At 41.1% G+C, this 13,687-nt stretch overlaps 1 protein-coding gene across 1 annotated transcript; it reads left to right on the forward strand.

The window, feature by feature from the left end:
* The first annotated feature begins 2,462 nt into the window (after positions 1-2,462).
* On the forward strand, positions 2,463-12,728 carry wdr31 (WD repeat domain 31). The gene is made up of 10 exons (XM_030060284.1): positions 2,463-2,748; positions 4,834-4,905; positions 5,189-5,321; positions 5,453-5,527; positions 5,729-5,873; positions 6,932-7,032; positions 7,294-7,361; positions 10,052-10,193; positions 10,433-10,595; positions 10,801-12,728. Exons 2-10 carry the CDS (start codon positions 4,859-4,861, stop codon positions 11,001-11,003), a joined length of 1,077 nt encoding a protein of 358 aa, XP_029916144.1. The 5' UTR covers positions 2,463-2,748; positions 4,834-4,858; the 3' UTR covers positions 11,004-12,728.
* Positions 12,729-13,687: the final 959 nt, after the last annotated feature.

The raw sequence follows: 13,687 nt of genomic DNA on the forward strand, positions 1-13,687 counted from the left end.
TTGCTGAAAACCTCATATCAGTACAAATGATCTTTTTACCAGCTTGAATACCCTGGAGCTTTAAAACTTAATTATTATTCATTTGGTCACCAGATCATGCAAAAAATTGTCATGCAGCTATTAAACTTTATATTAAGTATTCAACTTCACCCATTCCACAGTATTCCACAATATTTGTCTGTGTCAGTTGACTAACTTTATGCCCAAATATTGTTGAATGGACAGAACTTGAATAGAAATGAATGATATGACAGAAGCTTTAGTTTCCTGGTTTCAAGATTTTTTAAATATTATTTTGGTTCATTTTTTTGTCAAAAACCACAAGGCAAAGTTGTAACAAATGAGGAAAAACTCAACTACTATGAAAAATAAAATCGCCAATATGTGGATAAAAGTCCAATATTCCTGGAACTTGGCTGGAGAAAAAAAATCTAAAAATATATTTGCAGAAAATAAGAAAGGTTTGCAAGATAACAGTACAACTCGTGACACAAAGGAAAATAAATAGAAACAATGAAAAAAATGTACAGTATGCAAATGTTTGCAGAATGAAAACAATGAACGACCTATAAAACATTTGAAAACATTACAGTATTTTTTTAAAGGGACTTAACAGCATATCCACAGGATGTTCAAGATCTGATCAGCTCTCTGTGATATTTTAGATAAATGCCTATACATGTGCTGTGTGTATATATATATATATATACACTACTCACAAAAAGTTAGGGATATTCGGCTTTCGGGTGAAATTTCAGGATGAACCTAAAATGCATTATAACCTTTACAGGTGAACTTAATGTGACCTTCTGTAAACTTTTGAATGCACATGTCCAACTGTTCAATGTTTCAGTACTTTTTGCACAAGTTGCTGTTCTCTAACAAGGAGCTTAACGGCAAAATTCACATCAGGTGTTTGATCCATGAATCGACCAATAAATTTCCTGGTTCAATTAGAATTGATATTTAAACAGTCCTCCTCATCATGCTGTTCACATTTTGACATCATGAGACCAAGACGACACCTAACAATTGATCAGCAGCACCTCGCTATTGCGAGGCTTCAAACAGGATCTTCTCAGACGGAAGTGGCCACTGAGCTTAGAGTGTCACAGAGTGTCATCAGCAGGTTGCAACAGAGATACAGAGAGACTGGAAGAGTAACAGAAAGGCATAGAAGTGGACGTCCTTTGGCCACATCCGACACTGATGACCGCTTCATTGTGAACAGTGCCCTGCGGAACCGGATGATGAATGCCACTCAACTCCAGGCACATTTAAGGGAGGTGAGAGGCACCCAAGTGTCACGTCAGACCATTCCAAACCGTTTACATCAGCATGGTCTGCGTGCTAGACGACCTGCAAGGGTACCTGACCACACCACCAGGCACAGGTGTCATTGTCTTGCATGGGCCAGGCAGCATAAACGCTGGACGAGGGACCAGTGGGCCTCAGTGCTGTTCTCTGATGAAAGCCGATTCATGTTGAGCAGAAATGATGGCCGCCAACGATGTTGGAGACGTCAAGGAGAGCGCTATGCATCAGCCACTGTTGTCACCAGACGAGCCTTTGGTGGTGGTGGTGTTACTGTGTGGGCAGGTGTGTCTAGTCAGTACAGAACTGCCCTACACTTTGTGACAAGCCCATACTACCTGAATAACATCATTAATCCAGTCATTGTGCCCCTGCATGAACAACACAGGCCTAATTTCATCTTCATGGACGACAATGCTCCAGCTCATCGAGGTCGCATCATTAGGGAACGGCTGCTGGAGACTGGGGTACCTCAAATGGAGTGGCCTGCACTTTCTCCAGACATGAATCCCATAGAAAACCTATGGGATCAGCTGAGTCGCCGTGTAGAGGCTCGGAGCTCTGTACCCCAGAACCTCAATGTCCTGAGGGCCGCCCTTCAAGAAGAGTGGGATGCCATGCCTCAGCAGACAATAAGTCCACTTGTGAACAGCATGAGACGTTGTTGTCAAGCTGTAATTGATGCTCAAGGGCACATGACAAGTTATTGAGACATTGACATTTTTTGTTGTGGTATATCCACCACTGTTGTTGGCTTTTGTTTCAAGAAATTGTGTGAGATGAGGAAATCACCAGTGCATGCTTCTACTTAAATGCCCTACTTTCATGATATAATATCACTGTAGCGTGAACTTTTTTCCTTTTTCTGTAAATTTCACCCGTAAGCCAAATATCCCTAACTTTTTGTGAGTAGTGTATATATATGTGGACATAACATACAAACAAAAATGGAGATTATTTCTGTGTCCATTTCTCGTGTTTGTGTATTTATGCAGTGAACTCCACCTACATTGTATTTGATTGTGCAATGCTGTCTCGCACAGTCTTACGTGCACCGCAGTGGCACAAGTGCTTACAAAACGACTAGGGACTTTTATTTTGTAGCAGACACTGGTTTATAGATTACTTCCTGTCGTCTGTCACGTGACCCCGTGCTCTCCTAGTTACGGGAAAGCGTCGCTAAGGAGAGAAGGATGTGTGTGCCACTGCTGGAAGTTGTCTGCAACAGATCTTAGCGCCATGCAAGTTTACCGGGAGAGCTTCTCTGTTGTTTCGACAATGACTCTATCGATGTTTAACGTTAGTACTTTTCCGTTTTGGCGCTACTAGTTCATTCATCTCTCTTGGCATGAGAGATAAAGAAAGATTAGTTAGCATGCTAGCGAGCTAGCTACCAAACTCCAGCATCCCAGCGACCACGCCTGTCGGTGGCAGGTAAGGCAACTTTCGCCACTGTCTTTCTCTAATCAGATCGTGGACTACGGATCTCCAGGCGTTTAACAGACACAGCCTGTGGTTAAAATGACTTTTGTAGTGCAACATAATAATAGCCAGCACGGTCCATGGCAGGTGTTTGTGTGTGACTAATTCCTTGTGACAGTAATGATGCGGCTCTAATAGGATTTTAGCCCTCTCTTTCCTGGTATTTGTTCTGGGAGTGCGCCGGGATAATGAGGGAGGAGCTTAGTTGTGCGTGCGTGTGTGTGTTGGTGCCAGTGTACGCGCATGTTTATTTGCGTGTATGTCTGAGTTTGTGTGCGCGTGGTAATGTGTGCTCTAATCTCAGCATTTATGTTGGTCTGGCCAGACACTTATGCAAGGAGTAACAGTAACAGATTGTAACTAATTCAGCAGGGCAGAATGACAGAGAGACTAACCCTAAAATGCAACACACAGAAGTTAATTATGTTAATAACCTGTTAAGTACAAGGAAAGTAATCAGAGGATAACTAAATGTAATGCAAATGAGCAAACAAATGAAAAAGGCCAGTGCACTAACTGAAAAATGTAGGCCTGAGTAAAACTGCAGGCTAAAAGCTAGTCATTTTTGGAAGTAGGCCAACAAATATGTATCTCATCTGAGATAAGTAGGCCTATGATTTTGGCCAATAATCTGGTCCAGTAACAACATGTGCCATTGTTTTCTTATCATCATCTAATGCTCGGCTTAATGTGATACTGGTATGTGATATCATTGTACTTATCAAGTGCTTGTGAAGCACTATTACAGGTGCGGATGCAAAGGAGGCTGCCTCTTTGGAATGCCACTCAAAAAGTGCCCTCTTACAAAGTCTTTCTACACTGTTTGCATTTTAATTTAATCATAACACAATTATCATTTACAGTACCGGTGGATAAGTATGGCTATAGTTTAAGGGGTCACTGCCAGGGGTGTTAACTAGGATCTGAAGACATCAGGGGCTTAGCCCAGTGAATCACTGGGTGTTGCCAACAAGCTTGTGATGTAATACGAATAACAAAACAGAGGCCATGATATGATTGGCATCACAATACACATACACACAATACGTAGACACTAGTACAAAAGCTGTTTATTATAAACTCTATACAAGTTGCACTTCATTAGGAGAGCAGCTGCTGACAACTCAAAATTCATTAACATCAGATCAGGAAACAGTGAAATACACACTGTGCAGTAGGAGTCATCCCAACACCTAGAGTGCTCAATGCTCTGAGAAAGGCACACCTTGAGCCTAAAGGTCAGCCTCTTCAGCAAGGAATAAAGCTTATGTTTCTCTGTAATGTCATTTTGACTTTTAATTAAGATTGGTCCTATGGAACAGTGTGTATTTGTTTCCTAGTCCAGAACAATTATTATTGTACTTATTGCATAGATTTCTGCACTGCCAAAAATTTCAGCACACAATCCATTTAGAGAAGTATTGGGATAAATAATGGTTCCTAGACTTTTGACCAGACTTCAGTCTTCCAGATACTGCTTTGTTACGTATATGAAAAACAGAAGTTTTTGTAAAATATGTAGGTATCATTTATTGGGTCTATACATTGTTCATTCTACTAAAAAATAACTCCTAGGCATATGTATGGAATTACTTTTTTTTTTTTTTAAATGACTAATTCCATTTCATTCACAATGTTCTGCATCATCTAGAAATTTCAAACCTTTATAACTAAACAGGATGTGTGAGAATTGCTAAACTCATTAGGGGAGATCTGTATTTGTAATAGACAGGCACTTGTCTATGACTGCTTCTTGACTGCTCAACTATATGAGGCATATCACAGCAAATAGAAACATGGGCAATAAGGCATATAGCTCTATCAGAATGGATGCACGTGCGCACACACACACACACACACACACACACACACAAGGAGATGTGTGTGTATTGTGTACAGGGAAAGAGATATGACGAACAACCGGCTCTTGCCAGAAAGTTAGTTTTTGCAGTTTTTACCTTTTTTCCCGATATCTTTTCATACTTGCAAGATTTTTGTCCACATCTGACGGCATCTTTCTTTGTGGCTCTGTTTCAGTGTGGCTGCAGGTGTGTAGGCGGACATGGGCAAACTACAGAGCAAGTTTCGCAAGCGATCTGAACTCTACAGGTAAGGCAAATGTAATACTCAAATGCTTTTTAAATGGTAGGCCACTACACTGCAAGAAAATTGTCTCCGACATTAGGGAAAATAAAACATTTCGTGAGATAGACCAAGTTCAAAAAGCACATCAGCATCATCACTGACGGCTTTTTGTATGTACTGCGTGTTACCATTATAGGCCTTTCCTGTGAGTCGCTGGCAAGCCAGTTTCGAATATGGACGTGTGTAATTCTAATATAGAGAAACTTTTGTATGTATCACTGAGTTTTGTGTGTTTCTCTCTGCGCAGGGCCTCCCGGGCGGATGAGGCAGATAAACTCAATGACAGTCAGGTGGTGCAGTATGAACCAGCCCATCAAGGATCTATCAACACTGTCACCAACCTCAGGCCAGATTTGTGTGTATCTGGAGGGAGTGACCAGGTAAATCACACTGTTTGCTTTTAGTATTGGGCAGATTATGCCAAAAATAATTGATTATCAACAGAAATAGAGAGGTCTGGGTTGTAAATTCATTTACGCTTTGTGTTATGTTTTGTGCCATGCCTCTGTAGGCTGTGGTGGTGTATGACTGGAAACAAGGCCGGATGTGCCAGTCGTTTCAGGGTCACAATCGAGAGGTTACCAAGGTAACAACAAAACGTATGCACAAACACATATGAAGATGTGACTGTTTAAAGATGTTAAAAATTTCAGATATACTGTGTCCTAATCATTATCATTTTTAAGGTATTCCTAGTTACTTAAGGATTTTTCCCTCTCCTCTCCTCTCCTCTCCTCTCCTCTACTTTCCTGTCCTCTTCTCTCTTCTCCTCTCCTCTGCCCGCCAGGTCCTGTGTTATCCAGGCAGTACGTGGATTTTTAGTGCATCACGAGACAAGAGTGTTCTGATGTGGGACCTAAACCAGGGGGATGAACCCATTCAGGAATTTTGTGGACATGAGCTAGTGGTCAATGGACTAGCTCTCAGCCCTGGTACACAGCACACACACACATACACACACACTGCTTCTTAAGGCTGATTTATGCTTTCGCATACATGTAGCTTACGGAGGGTTTGCGTAGCAAATGCGTCCATTGCGGGCCCTCTGCGACTGCCACAGAGACTTGCCATGCACCTCCCATAAATTGTAACTACACGTTGTAACTATGCAGACCCAACGCAGACCACAAGAGCTATGATTGATCCACCGAGCTACATCATTTCCAGCATTTTGCTCCTCCAGCTTCACTGCCTGCTGTAGTACCACATTCCAATAGTAATTCCACATTCACCTCACTACTTTGCACCATTTGTTTGTATTGACTTGCACATTCCAATAGTTTTCACCTCACTACTTTGCACCATTTGTACTTAACTTGCGCATTTCAATTATTTTGGACCTTGTTTTGCACTATTTGTTTGGGGAAATAAAACAAGTAAGTTTTGTAAAAACATGACTGTTTATTTACAATGCCACAAATAAGGTTTTTGAAAAGGCTTGTCAGTTTAGGTAACAATATGATAATAATATATCGGTGGGGAATTGCATAGCGTACTAGACTGACAGGACGCAGAAGCATGATAGGCACACACCATCTGTGGAGCAACTGCGTGCGCGTTGCGTCTAGTGTCCGCAGAGCCATAAATCAGCCTTTAGGAGGCTAGTAGGGCAGGATAATGTTGAAAGCTGAAGAAAGGTCTATGTAGTTTTGCATGGCTTTTGGTCCATAGATGAAAGAATTCAAGTGTAGCATTTTCCACCCCTCTGTCCCATATTCAAGCTGCAATAAATCTTATTCATCATGAGCTGTTTTTCTAAAATATTTTAATGACTAGGAAGGTTAATACTACTGGCATGAAATCATTCCCTTCCTTGAGATTGTTCTTTTTTTTGTAGTAGTAGTAGGACAGTGTTTTGTGTTTTGATTTCATATAATTTAAGTGAAAAATGCAACAGAGCCTGAGGTCTTGGAAGCTTTTGTTTGAAATCAATTTCAGACTATTGATCCGCACTTACACAAAACTATATTATTCTTGTTGTGGTCTGTAGATGGCAGAAAGCTGTGCAGTGGTTCTCGTGACAACTGGATGTGCCTGTGGGATATAGAATCTGGAGAATGTGAACACAGACATAACATCTGCAGAAATCTGGTGAGGAGAAGAGTATGTGTGTGTGTGTGTGTGTGTGTGTGTGTGTGTGTGTGTGTGTGTGTGTGTGTGTGTGTGTATCATTTGTGATTTTGTCCATCCTTGCATTGAGAATCACTGTCAGGGTGCTGCCATGCCTATGCATTTATCTGAATGTGTGAGAAAAAAGTATTCAATCAAGCAGGCATTCAGTCTGACCTCTAGATCCATAGCTGATGCCCTGCACACTTTAAACGTTACCTACCTTCCTGTTTGTTTCTCCAGGTGACTCATGTTTGCTGGGTGCCAGGGAGCTCTTCTATAGTCCAGACATCAGAAGATAAAACCATAAGGTAAAGAAAGACTTAATCCTGTAATCACCCCACACAGCTGGTGTCCCATTGGCTCTGTCAAATTTTGTAGTCTTGATTCATAATTTCCGCTCTTCATTTGCTCCACCTCAGCCAGTCTTCAACAACAACCTTCCCTGTTGGGATAGTAGACTGGCAACTTCATTCATACGATGTAGAACTTCGACAAAGGCTTTATTGTGCAACGAGCCCAGCTTGCTTGCTTTTTTTTGATGGTTTTTCGTCTGGGGTGATTGATCCATGGTGTTGGTTATCACAAGCAATTGAAGTCATCGCCTCTGGCAAACTGCAGAATTTGCCCTGAATTGGTTTCACAATGATTCTGACTGGTTTGACAAACAACCACAACTGTTTTATTCCACCTATCCCTGAATGATAACTTCTGCTAGACCTTTCTTTACCGGGTGTGGTCGAGATATGGTCTGCATGCACAAAACACCAAAGTAGCTTGAGTAGTGCGTTTTATCGCGTTCCCTGAGATAAGTGTGCCACTCTGTTGTCACTGTCGGCCAAGTCCTGGTGGTTTGAAGAGTGGACAGTGTGAAAAAGGTAGCGGGCACTTAGCCTTTGCATTCTCCAGAGGTGAAACATTACTCTCGGTGTTGCTCCAATCCCTGACTGCTGGGATGTCTGTGTAGAATAGACAGTGGCTGTTCCGTGCTCCCTAGAGCTGTCTCTGTGTCTGGAGGAGGCTGGGAGAAGGTGAGGTTAAATAGCCTCTAGCTTTGATTCTTAATGGGTCAAAGGTGAGTCCAGGTCCCGGTTGGCTGAAACACGTGAACGGGGAAATAGATTTCCTGTGACACTTTGCCTAGTTTCACTGTCCCTGTTGTTGACCTGCTCAACTCGTGCTAACCTTTGCCTCTTTCCCCGGTACTAGCTTGTTAAGTCATTTTAGTCATAACATCTCATCAATACAGCATAGAGTGACAATAAATCTGTGCTCTTTGTGTTTGCCTATCCGAAATGACACATAAAGCCACCATGGAGCCCTCGTACTTCTCTCTCCTCTTTGCTTTGCTCGTAGAGTTAGGCCTTTGTCCTTTTCAAATTCATGTCCTCATATCAGTAAGGAATTGGGCTGGTCCAACAAGTCAGTGGTCCAACAAGTCAGAGAAGAAGAAGCAAGATGTTTTCCTTGTAACAAATAGATTTGTGGACTGTGATGCTGCAGTCTTGAATTTGGAGCTCAACAAACTGGACACTGTAAAATGCTTTGGTTGAATGCTTGGGTTGCCCAGGTCTTGCATTCGAACATGGCAGAGCACAATCATATGAGAGTCGAATGAGTATTTCAGAGAGAAAGGCCTGGGTAAAGTTTATACCTTGGAAAGCAGAGAAAATTTCATTGATTATTTCTTCAGCGCTAAAATAAATTAGATGAGCAAGATCAATGAAAATATTCCCAGGTGGTTCCATATCTGGCAGCAGAAACCTCACATAGATAATCACTGTATTCTTTTTACTTAAACTCAGAGCCTTGCTAAGCATAAGACTTATTTTTTGGACACACTCAATTATCCGTTGAAATTTTCTTTTCATTTCAGATCAAATGTTTTGCTGTGTGTTTGAATGTGCCATAATAGAGGGAACAGATCTCCCCATATTCACACCATGGCAGTTTGTTAAATGTTCAAAGGTGTAAGCTCAAAGTGGTGCTTGTTGGTGTTTCACCGGGTGTGCTAGGGAAAAATCAAACATTATAATTTGGTGACCAGAGCTGAAGTGGCAGCTAAATATATTTTGGCAAGCTTTTGCACACCAGAACCCAGCTTTTTGCCCAAATGTCATCGTTATTGTGCCATGACTGTTGTTGTTATTTGCATATTAGTAATCTTTTTATGTGTCACTATTCATTCCCTTGTGGTGTATGCCTCCAGTTATTCACTTCTCACTGACAATGAATGGAGGCAAAATGTTGGCCTTGTGAAATTGCATCTGGTGTGCAGCTCCCATTGTAGCCTATAATATGATAGGATATGCTGTGATAAAGTCTCACTGTAGTATTTACTTGATCAGATTAATGTTATTGTCTGTTTTAATGGGTGTTTTTCCATATCCAAAATGTTTCATGCTGCTGTATACAGCTTAGTGCTTTTTACAAGTGGCACAGCCCAGCCATGCGTATTGTTATTATGGTGATTATGCTCCGGCGTATATGTTCATAACTCTTATTTACAGCTTCACTGCTTTTTTTTCATTGTTTGAAGGAAGTGGTGGATTGTCTAAAAAGTAACCAAATCCCTTAATACCTTTAGGCACATTAGGGTTCTCCTAGAAAAGCTTACCACCCCAAAGATCTAAAAAATCATATTTGGGACTGTGAAACTAGGTCTGTGTATGGTCATAATCTGAACAAGATCTACAGTTGGTGAACATTATATCATATTTGCCTTCCTGCCAGAGCACAATGCACCCTGGTTCAAAGTTTGTTTGTTTCGGTATACCTACAATTTCATTACTTTTATATGCATATTGATCAAAAGAAAATTCTCTAAAGATCTCTATTTGCTACTTTAAAATGTGAGGCAATCATCCAGAATGATTGTGGTGCCACCAGTGTATTTAATTTTATGTTTGACTAAAACACGTTTCAAAGGCTTACATCAAAATGTGTTGTTGTACAGATATCTCAGATTTGTGTGCCTACCACAATGTGTGTGTGCTTGCAGGGTGTGGGACAGCCGTGCATGGCAGGTGACCAACACTTTTCCAGCCAAGCAATACATCCAGACCCACTGTGATGTTTCTTCAAACGGGCACTACCTGGTGTCCAGCAGCAACGGCTTCGGAGGCCAAGGCTGTGAGGCCACGGTGAGAGCACTGGAGCTATGAGTGTGGCTGTTAGAGTACGGGTTGGGCTACTTCACATATCCAAATTCTGTGGAGGTTACCTGCTTCAGTGTAGGCTACCATGCTGCTTAGCCACTCCTGGCTCTCTGTGCCTACTGAACTCAATCCCATTTGTCACTGTACTTTTTTAAGAAATTCTCTCTAGCCCGAATCGTTTGTGCTTAGTAGAGTTGTGTGTGTGTGTGTGTGTGTGTTGCTAGCTCTGGGACCTGCGTCAGCCTGGCTGTAAGGTTGTGGAATACAGAGGGCATCTCCAGACTACAGCCTGCTGTATGTTTTTGCCCACTCCTTCTGGTGGCACTGCCCGGGTGGCAACCTCCTCCCACGACAGCTCCGTCAGAATCTGGGACCAGAACACAGCAGGTAAAAAACACACACCCATGGATGGAGACATTTACATAGGGAAAGACAGACACAAACATACACAGATGGTGAAAGACATATACTTAAAATTGAAGCATACACAGAGCCATACAGTAGCCTGTAGCCTATGAATAAACACGCTTGCACATGTCCTTGGAGTACCATGTGCTAACTGTCCTCTATCCTTTCACTCCCTCTCCTCCAGTCTGTTTAGGGACTTTGAGTCTGGATGGTGCCGGTCCATTGGTTTCTCTGGCTCCCAGCGACCCCACAAATTTGCTGTGTGCCAGCTTCAACTCCGGCCTCCATCATATCCAGATAGGTCAGGGATCGAGCCAGGCTCATGGCTCTGGGGAAGGTTCAGGTGGACAAGGTGGATTGGACCTTAAAGTGGTGGCACGTTTCTGAAAACGCCTGGTCTGGCCCAGACTCACCTTTGAACAACCAGTGGCACAGAAAGCCGTAGTATCAAAGGATTTGGACATAATGGCAATGATTTTCTTTTGTATTTTAATTTTTTGTTCCAATTTATATATTATTGACAGCATATGGTATACTGTAGTGAGACAGGACAAGAGAGGAAACGAGGGGATGACGTGATCTGCATTTACGATACACCTTTGCTCAACAGAGCCACCATGCCCATTATGTGTGTCGTCACCAACATTATTGGCCCATTGATCGATTTACCTTCAAAATCATCTTTGTACTGAGGATTGCCAGCTTCCTGGACCAAACCGGCTGAACTGGGATTCCCTCTCAGGTTTACATTTATACTTCTGGTAGGTGGAGCTGACTAGAGGCTTGATGGTTGTATTGCATTGCTTCTGCTGATGCTGCTGACTGCAGGTTACTGGGAGTCCTCAAGCTACGTAGTAGAAGTACTGAAATTTGGACTTCAGGCTGTGCTTTTGGAATAAATGATGAGGCTCCTTTCATTACTTTATATACATATAACTGTGGTAGTTAAGATCAAGGGTTCTAAACTTTTTCACCTCCAAACCTTCTCTGCATTTGAAAACCATCATCTAAGCCTTCGGACAAGGCTGATGAACACGAAGCCCACCTATGTCATATGGGTGAAAAACGAAGAGTGAATCGATGCTTAGAGAAAATGAAAGTCATATGCTTTCATTTGTGGCCACATCTGTCTGATTTTGACAGAGAATTGTAAGCCAAATAGCATTTTATTTATACTGAGTATGATGACCCCCTCATTTATATGAATTTGTTAGGTACATCCTGGTATTTATGCAACTATCATGGCCACGTGTCACTGTAATGACATTATCTTTACCTTTTCATCATCACAGCAGGGTAATGGGGGGAATAATATCCCAAATGCATCTCTTTGTTAAGTACTGATTTTAGAAGAAATAAAATAAAATAAATTAAAAAGAAGCATTAGGACTGGACATGACCATTCTGTTGGTTTATCTCTCTCAGATTAGATGAGCTCTATAACTATGGATCATCATGCAGACTAGCCAATAATGTCAAATAAACTAACTGTTGATTTGTACTAGCTTTAACCGTTCAAGCAGTAGAACAATTAAATATGTATACCACAGAACGTCAACACACTTTGTTTTTAGGTGAGTGATCTTTTCACATATCATTACCTTCAGAGTGCTAAATGAATTGTGGGTATTCAGAGTTAAAATTGATAGAGGTCATGTACTCTCGTTTGACTCAAAATGCATATGCAATGGATATTTATCTGAAGGCATCCGTTGGCTTGACACCTGACTTGTTGTAAGCAGAACTTACCAAATGTACATTGTTGAGAGCAGACAGGAAACTTAATGAAAACACAGCAGCCTAGAGGTGAAACACAAGCAGAAAGAAAACCCAGTGAACTGTGACATGTGGCTTTGGCAATAATGATGCTGGGGAGTCCAAACTGAAACATGGAATTGAAGACTAATTATTTTCTTGAAACTAGAATAACATGGAACCAAAGATATTATTTTGTGACGATCAGACATTTATTTTGTGGAGATTTGGTTTAGTTAAATTTGGGATCATTTACTCTAAGTGACCTCACAACCAGCGTCACCAATTGCTTAGATTTTATCCATCTGTATTTGATACATAATGCTGAAACAATAAATGTATTTTTAAGAAATGTAATGATTGAGTCGTAAATCTTTGAGATTGAGATTTTTTAAAAATTTGTTTCAGTTGGTTACAACCTTATATTAACATGCTTTTACATACTTATATACTTATATCTCATCTCCTTCAGTAGTTTGTAACCGGCAGACAGAGGTATAGAAGAAGAATATATTACTGTTCTGTTTTTGTTTTGCTTGCACCATGGCTGAATAGTCTGATCGCATTTATGTTGATGATACAGGTTCAGCATTTCTACCAGGGAACACTACCACTCTGCACTGGAGCAAAGGAAACCACATCATGTTTATATTCATGCATCCTTATGTGTAATACAATCAAGATATTGTCTTTTTCAATTCAGACTAAGCATGTGTAACCAAACACACTACATCATACTGGAGGGCAGTGACACGGTGCTCTACAAAAAAAAACTTGCATTGTTAAGCTGACGTATCAGTCCTATAAGAGATGAGTCTTAGTCTCGCTGAATTAATTCAAGTCACAAATTTGACACCTTGAGACATGACAGGAGCTGGCAGCTTCCATCGACTTGCATGGGACTTGGATTTGATAAAATAGTCACTTTATCAGGGGTGGAAGCAACTAGTTAGATTTACCCAGATTACTGTAATTGAGTTGTTTGTTGTGCTACTTTTTACTTTGATTATGTAGCTGTAATACTTCTACTTATGTCAAGTAATGGCAAAGTAACAATATTTCCACTTGAGTAGCACTATAAAGTAATCTTTCCACTACCGCACTGAAATCACCAAAGATCCAGGAGGAAGTTTAGTGAAGTTCAGATTTTGTTGCTGAGAGCACAAGTGAATTTTGCCTTGACACGTTTCTACATGTAATTTGACAAATCCTTCCCTGCAAAATGGGAACTTCAACCCAACTTGAGATTTACTACTTTTTACTCCTCTTAAATCCTGACATATCATCAAAGTAATTCAAAATGAGAACTACACACA

Source organism: Myripristis murdjan, chromosome 9 (assembly GCF_902150065.1).
Source record: "Myripristis murdjan chromosome 9, fMyrMur1.1, whole genome shotgun sequence".
In the NCBI taxonomy this organism is placed as follows: Eukaryota; Metazoa; Chordata; class Actinopteri; order Holocentriformes; family Holocentridae; genus Myripristis; species Myripristis murdjan.